The following is an 8572-nucleotide window of genomic DNA, read 5'->3' on the forward strand; positions in this document are numbered from 1 at the left end:
GTCGGGTGTGATCAATGTTGTAAACAGCTCTGTTCCAAGTGGTAAGTCGGGTATAATTAATGTTGTAAACAGCTCTGTTCCAGATAGTTACTAGGTCAGATTTGTATCAATGTTGTGAACATATTTGTTCCGAATAGTTGCGATGTCGGATATTCATTAAGGTTATGAACAATTCTGTTACAGAGAGTTGCAAAGTCGAGTATTGATCAATGTTGTTAACAATTCTAATTCCTAAGTCAGATATTTATCACGGTTGCAAACAGTTTGTTCATACTGCTTATTAGTGTAATCTCTCAAAATTTGTTTGGGCCCATTCTGAAGCGCTTCTTACAGCCCTTACTATGTAACGGTGCAAAAATTCCGAGTGCCTATATCTTTGGGAATTTCAGTCATGAAAAACTACGTTATGGGGGTTTATTTTTGTGCTAGAAGAATAGACCTTCCATGATTTAGCATTTCATTAACTATTTAATCTAGACAGCAGGTTTTGACATTTTTCAGTTTGTTAATGGCTTGATGTAGTTCAGCAGTTTGTACTGGTTGATCGTGTTCTGAAATTACTGAGTTGGAATAGTTTTCGTCGTTGTAGAGATCATTTATGAGTTACATCCTTGTTCTTCAGACAAAATGCTGATACTTAATCCCGGATTTTTTAAAATTTAGTTCAATAATAGTTGTTATCTGGTACGTTGCAATGATTTCTATTATTAACAGTTATTTTTATTAATTAGTTTCCAAAAGGATTTGGGGTCGATTTCTTTTATTTCGTTCAACTTTTCAAATAACTCCTTTTTCCCATTCTCCTTTACTTATAAAGTATCATGGGGGATATTTTGCAAACGTATAGTAGAGTTTTGAAATGTTCACATTTTGTCCCAAAATGCGTCAATGTTTAAATTATCTTTTATAGATTTTTTTGTGATCAATTAGTACGTTTTTCTGATGGTGAAAGCGGGAGGACCCCATATTTCGTTTGTGATAATGGTATTAAGATGTTCTATATGTAAGTAACTATCAAGCTGATATGAATTGGTATAATTATTCATACACTCGTTCGTTTAATTTGTAGTTTGGTATGAATATAGCTCTTTAATAATATATGTAACTTTGTTTTGCAGCTTATCTTACTATGGATGAACATGTGTGAGAGTAAATGGGGTTTTCCCCCAAATACACTTTTAGAACACTAATAACGGGGCAATGAAGAGAGTACATATTGGGTCTTTCTACATTAAAAAATTGACAAAACTGGTTCACTGGTAATAAGATGGTGAAGTACACAAAAACCATTATAATGATGCCATGTGATACCGTTTGAGTAATCACCTGAGACATGTCCATTTATAACTGTTTTGAATGCGAATACAATATTCTTGGTATTCTTGGAGGTTAAGACGGTTTTCTTTATTGTTTTTATTTTTTTTTTTTTCTTCTTCTTTTTTGTTTTTGTTTTGGACCTACAGTATCACATGATTTTCTACTTAGAGAGCCACCATCTTGAGGCTAATGTTCGGCGTCATGGATTATCAACGATTTATCTCTCGGTATAAAGTCTAATGTAAGTTTCCCTTTACTACCTGTCCTGCCCTTTAAACAACCATGATAAGTGTATAACCATGAGAACTGAGTGAGGCAATTTCGTTATTGTGGTATATCCAGTTTGTCTGCAAAGTAGGGTGATTCTGCAATATAAATGTATGCATGTCAAATGTAAACATCCTCGTCCAACGCTGAGCCAGGGAGTGTAAACCACAGCCTGTTCCATTTCATGAATATTATCAGAAAGATTTTCTCTACACCGAAATAGCGATTCACCTGATCCTCTTCCTCCATCAGTATTTTTGTACCTAACACTATGCAGCAGCCTAAATCAGTAATGCACAGCGTGTACTTGCAAGTGTTTCCTGAAAACAAAGAAACGCATACTCCATAAGAAAGGTTTTAACGTCTGTATTCTCTCATTTTCTACTAACACTTTGTACATTCCAATACGACTTTGATAAGTGTCCAGATTCTTGATAGCCACGCTTTGTTGGTATATAATAAATGTACGTCTAGAATGAAGAGAACTAAATTCATGATTTTACAACATGGTCTCGAACACTGCACACACACACACACACACACACACACACACGCACACACACACACACACACACGCACACACACACACACACACACACATATATATATATATATATATATATATATATATATATATAGAGAGAGAGAGAGAGAGAGAGAGAGAGAGAGAGAGAGAGAGAAGTGGGCGTGGTCTCCTCATAAACTGACATGATACAAGGCTATTTGTTAAATATGGGACAATTTTTAAAAAGTGCATTGTTGAATATCTCACATTAGACGTAAAATAAACGAGATGGTTATATTATTTTTTAAATATGCTAATCAACAAAACTTGTATACAACGTTCGAACAATTCAGATAAATTTATTCAGCAGGTTTGTTGAATAACAGTTTGATGATATAAAATCTATCAAATAGGAACATATAAACAAATCTCACACTTTTGATTAGAATCAAAGAACGTTAAATTCACTTTCTTAATATAGGATCTGTGTGCCTATTGTGTATTAGATTTCATTGTTGCTATGAGAAACAACACATATTAACTGATAAAACAAAACCCTCGCAACATGAGTTAGGCGTTTGGCAGTGACCGGTGTGTGTGTGTGTTTGTGTGTATGTGTGTGTGTGTGTGTGTGTATGTGTAGGGGAGATGTAGATTTCACTTTGGAGAGGTTGAAAAAATATACAATACCAATTCGCAGTCTTTGCAAATCCCATAGCATGCTGGGGCGATCACACTGTCTCGATAACAACTTATTTTCTAAATCAACATTTCCTTATTGGGACAGATTTTATTGGTCTCAAATCCTTGTTGAGGCAACAGGAAAGGCCAGCAGGTTAGTGTGATCAACCCCATTGCTTATTTGCTAACGCCCACCCCCACCCCCCGATATTCCTGGAGCTGCCCCTGATTAAGATCAAAACTGTTAATATTTTGGTTGAATTTAAAGAAAATTCACCTTATACATTCATAACAAATCGTCTCATGCAAAAAAAAGTTAATTAAAGTTTAGACCATAAACATTCTTTCATTCAATTTTAGGGGACAATGAGAGATTATTATTTATGTACGTCAATAACCTTTCTAACAACGGTAAAGAAAAATGAGTATATATCTTTTACCAATGCATCGATCTTGAACCATGTCAAACAAATGCACATTACTAGAAACAAGGACCTGCATTATGCATATCTAGATACGAATGAATGTTATATACATGTCTCTTCTGGAAATTACTGAATATTGATATTAATAATAATAATAATAATAATAATAATAATAATAAGACATAACCGGTTAAGCGATTGAATATAAATTTATTTTAAAACAGGGGTAAAGAAAGACAAGAAGAATAACTTGAATTCAATAATTTGAATAAATAAATTCCAGCCCAAATAAATACTGGTCATAACAAAAATACAACCGATTCTGCAAAGATCTTATAGCACGAATGACTAATTAAACATTAGCAAGATTATGTAGTCCTCTACTTTACCTCAGGCCATAATTAGCATTTTCTGAAGAAAAACACACAAAAAACGCAAAAAAGAAAGAAAAAAATATTGCCTAATGAGAAATTTCGTTATGGAAGGCTCAGAATGTCTACAAGATAAAATGTTACTTATAATTAGAAGGTCTGTTACTAAAATCATAACTTATGTTCTTGTAATGAATATGTACACCGAGCATTACATGGGGAATTTCCAATGTTCTTTACTCAGACTGAGATAAATGTTTTGTTTACAAAACCAAGCTCATTGATTCAGGTCAAGTAAAAGATGAACTTGATTTGGATATTGTCAAATCCGAAATACAACTATCCAAACATATAATGAATTAACAGCCCCCCCCCCCCCAACAAAATAACACACAATACAAATGACATGTACATAACAATAGTCTAGTGGTAAAAACATAATTTGGTAGGAATATAAATTATAAGGATCGATCCAGCATTAACATTAATTTACATTTTTAGTTTCTTGCTCGCAGTTAATTGTCTCGTCAACGACAACGTGACTAGGACTGCCCAATGTGTCATTTGCTAGGCTGCATTCCGGACCAAGTTTGCACCCCTACTTGTTTTAGGTACGCGTAAGATTGTAAACAAACGACCACGTGGTTTGTTGTTGATCGTGATGGAAAATTCGTGAATCATCTGGAATGGGTCAACTCTATTTAAGATGTTCACATGTTGAGAGTGACACATTCTCATTTTGGTGACAATATTATGCATGTAGTAATCACCAAGCGTATATAAGGCGAATATTCGAGACTGAGACATAGCTGTTGAATTTTTTTTAGGTAAGCTTTGACGGACTATCACATGAACTTCATGCATATAGTAATTTTACATTGTTACCCGTGGATTGTACAGCGCTTTAATTGCTATTTAAAAAGTTTTTACGCCTAGCACATAAGAGTTTCATCTGTAAATGTTATCCTGAGATGTCTATGGAAAATTAATTCATTTGAACTGGGAGGTTCTTTGTAGTCTTGAGGATTTGAGACGATACTTCTGTATAATTCATTTAAACAGCTGTCATTATTTATAAAGTAACTCATTGTTTATACTAATGTTTAACTCGCTTTCAGTTTGCATTACTTTTATCGGTCAGGTTGAAGGAAAGATAAAGAGGTTATTGAAAACCCTAATGTATTATTTCATCTTCTGTTATTACATCGAAAGTTGTTTTCAGCCCTTTTTTCTTTCCCGACGTAGAACTTGTTGTTTTAAAGTCATTGTTAACAGTTGACTGCAGACCAAAATATTAAATTTAAATGATGATCAGTAACGTACGATTTGTGTAGTAAATATAGATTTCTGGATGATTAAAAAAGCTAATCTCCTCAGACCCTTACCACCCAATGTTTGATATTTGGAGATTTATATACATCCCATCATAAATTTCCAAAATCAAAAATAAGGTGGTAAAGAGGAAACTCTAATTAAAAACTTGAGCACTAGATAATATAAATGTTCAGCTATCACATAAACTGGAATATTAATTAAACATATTAATGTCCCCTACTTTTCTTTTTTCAGTTGATACCTGTTTTGCTCTGACCATTCTTTCATTGTGCAGATAGTCATGATAATTGAGACTAGTCCATTTTTCTTTGAGTCCTGGACTCATCCACGAAACTGGCACTCATACTACCATCAGCAGTATGTACCTCGCAGAAGAATACACACAACACACCCTTGGTCTAGTGATTATTGGGAGCCTACAAGTAATGACTCAGAGAGAACTCGTCATTACAGATTAGGTGGTAAGTGAAAACTGATTAATAAGATGTAAATTTTATCTGTGAAAATATTGCTCATGCACAGTGGCAGATCAAGAAAAGAAACATTTTTTGCCTTCGAATGCAACTATTATACAGACAAAACTAATTGTACTTGGACTGGGGTTTATACAAAGACTGTTAAATACCCAATTACTTTTGAACTTAAGTTTCTTTGTTACATGCTAAATACATTTCTGCCCATTAGTCTCACATGAATTATTGTTTTTTTAAGAAACAGTTCTCACTGGTGGAAATATGGATGGTTGAACCAGATGTTCAGATCTGGATCTCCCTAATAGATACGAGCCATATTTTGTTGCCATTTCTAGCCAGATAAAGATACCTTTCAAATAAATTTTCGTAATTATTTTTTTACTTGATTGATCGTTTGGTTTGATGGATTGAATGATTGTGTTGCAGAATCAAGAACCATCCCAATTAAAGTGGAGAGAGCAGACACCAAAGCACATGCTACAAAAGCCTACTATGAGCTTTCAGATAATGATGAGGATGATTCCTATGTTGAGATCTTGACTCCACAAGAAGTTGAATTAGACTTTAATAATAGTGCATCAACAAACAATAGAAAGCGGCGGAAAAGTGTGACGCAGCAACCAGGCAAGTCGTTGTTAGAAAGAGAGAATGCCTCCAAGTCAACAGATGAAGTCATATGCAAAGATGTGGATTTGCAGCATGCAAATTATGCAGAGGGATCTAGGAGAAGGAATTTAGACAATAATGATAAAGTTTTTAGTATTTCTTTCGTCCAAGATCATAACAGGCGATCATCCCCAGACAGAGAAACAGAAAAGTCAGATGATGTAGATATATGTGATGAATTATCAAGCTCATCAACTGATTTGAAATACAAACTTGAAGAAAATGAGAAAGAGATCAATGAGACCCCAGGCTATACAATATATCCCTATCTGAGGGAGTTGTTGATGCAGTCGGGCAGACAGATTGATTACATTCGTGGCGATGGGAACTGTTTCTTCAGGGCATTGAGCAAAGTGGTGTATGGAACAGAGTCATGTCATAAGCAAATTCGTGAGGCAGTAGTAGATGTGATGAAAAAATATCCAAAGAAATTTGAGGCATATCTTGATTCGGATGAGGGAGGCATAAGAAACCATATTCAGGAAATGAGGCAACTTGGAACATGGGCTACGCAGACTGAGATCTATGCTGCAGCAACTCTGCTGCAGAGAGACATCTATGTATTGTCCCCAGATCCAAGTGGAGATAACTACAAATGGCTTCTCTTCACTCCGATGTTTCATTACTCCGGGGACATATCCTACCATCCTTGTTTTATAACGCTGTGCCATACAAATGGTAACCATTATGATAGGGTGGCAACTATCGAGGGCAAGTGCAATTGTAATATTGACCCACCAGAATTGTCAGGAATCAATGCCTCTGTGGACTTGGCATCAGAAATTGTGTGAAAAGCAATCCCAGATGGATGAAGAACAGTTCAGCCTGTTTGAGACTGATATAAAAGTATAATATTGCAGTTGAAGAGATTTGATGAAGAAAAAAAACTGACCAAAAGATTTTCCAATTTGTTTCAGTTCCATGCTGCAAAATATGGTTTAGCTGAATGAGCTTGTTAAGATGTGTCATAGTGAACCACACAGAGTCAAATACCATGTCTAAATTGGTTTATTAATTGAGATTGGGTCATTAACAGAAATAACCATCCAATATTCAATGTCATTTTTTTCTAATGATCATGAAATTGTGACTGTTTTATTAACAGTTTGTTTTCTCCGAAGTAATTCTTTGAATTTTCTTATTTTTGAGAATTATATTGAACCCCAAAACTGGTTGTATTGGGGTGTGATGTGATTTTTAGAGGTAAATGGAATAGCAGTATTTATGATGTGGACATGATGTGTGTGTGTGTGTGTGTGAGAGAGCTTTTGCATCCTGATTGTTTGACATTTTTGTTATTAATGTATGTACAAGTGCATCACTTAAATAGAAGGTACTGTTGGTGTTTTTTTTTGGAAGTATATTATTTTATAAACCAGTTACATTGTCTTTCAACCATGTATTGCATTAAATTATGAAATGTTACAGTTGTTAAAGACTTTTCATTTAAATCATTTGATAAATCAAAGATAATATATTGTATGTGCACAAAGCCAGATAGTTGCAAATAAAAACTGTCACAGTAAGAGCACAGTGTTGGTCAAAGAGAAGTGCACAAATTTTTTAAAATTTTTTTGTAATTTTTTTTCCCCCTCTCTGCAATGGCCCAAAAGAAACTCTACATATTTCTGGATTGAAGCTGACAAAAAGTGGTTATTTGGTTTTAATAAGTAATCTCGTTTTTTTCTTACTACATTTACCAAAGGTGATTGTACAACTTATTTTGTACCTTTCAGAAAAGAGCTTGTTAGTATTACAATAATGATAGACATGCACATACTATATAATTGTATTTTTGATGTAACTTGCTGTCAGTTAAAAGTTGATCAAATTAGTGAATAGTATGCAGTGGTAGTCATTATTTTATCTCGCTTTCTAGTCTGTGTCCAGTGCTTGATTAGAAATGTTGGGGAAAATATTAAACTTTGATATATATAAATTCTATTACTGTTACTTATCAACAAAGCAAAAACAAGACTGGTTGCAACATTTGAAATAAAAATCCATAAATATGCTTTATTTGTTTTTGGACAGAAACATTGAGCAGCAGGCCAGAAAAGGATCAAATGGCACACCTGAAAAGCTATTTTTATTTTAGGTTTATGTCATTCTCTTCATTCCCTAAAGAAGAAATAATAGTGATGTGATGGCATTTATAATCAAGGATTTAGTGATCATTTCTCCTGTTGCTCATTTACTCATTTTCCAGAGATTGGCATCAGCACCCAGTACATATCTCCAACCTGGCTATTTGCCTATGCACACAAAATTTATTTTTACAGCTTCAACCATGTTTGCAAAACCCTCTTGATGAACATCGCCCCAGATGTAATTTTTAGAATAATTTTGGCTGTCCAGGCAATCTTACTCATTGCTTTTATCTTCTTACAATGGGGAGAATGCCCATCAAAAGGCAGAATCATCATGTACCGCATGACCAAGGACGTTACCTGACAAGTCTGTTCATAACTGGATCACCACAGTATTGATGCAGGGAATTAAACTTGAGATGCGGGGAAAATTAACTACAGT

At 34.4% G+C, this 8572-nt stretch overlaps 1 protein-coding gene across 1 annotated transcript; it reads left to right on the forward strand.

Annotated features, from left to right (window-relative positions):
- The first annotated feature begins 4199 nt into the window (after positions 1 to 4199).
- Positions 4200 to 7465, forward strand: LOC149774983 (uncharacterized). Its single transcript, XM_089944568.1, has 3 exons — positions 4200 to 4393; positions 5136 to 5362; positions 5801 to 7465. Exons 2-3 carry the CDS (start codon positions 5182 to 5184, stop codon positions 6829 to 6831), a joined length of 1212 nt encoding a protein of 403 aa, XP_089800694.1. The 5' UTR covers positions 4200 to 4393; positions 5136 to 5181; the 3' UTR covers positions 6832 to 7465.
- The last annotated feature ends 1107 nt before the right edge of the window (positions 7466 to 8572 follow it).

The sequence above is a fragment of the Sinohyriopsis cumingii genome, unplaced genomic scaffold, assembly GCF_028554795.1.
Source record: "Sinohyriopsis cumingii isolate HCF-2022 unplaced genomic scaffold, ASM2855479v2 utg000043l, whole genome shotgun sequence".
Taxonomy (NCBI): domain Eukaryota; kingdom Metazoa; phylum Mollusca; class Bivalvia; order Unionida; family Unionidae; genus Sinohyriopsis; species Sinohyriopsis cumingii.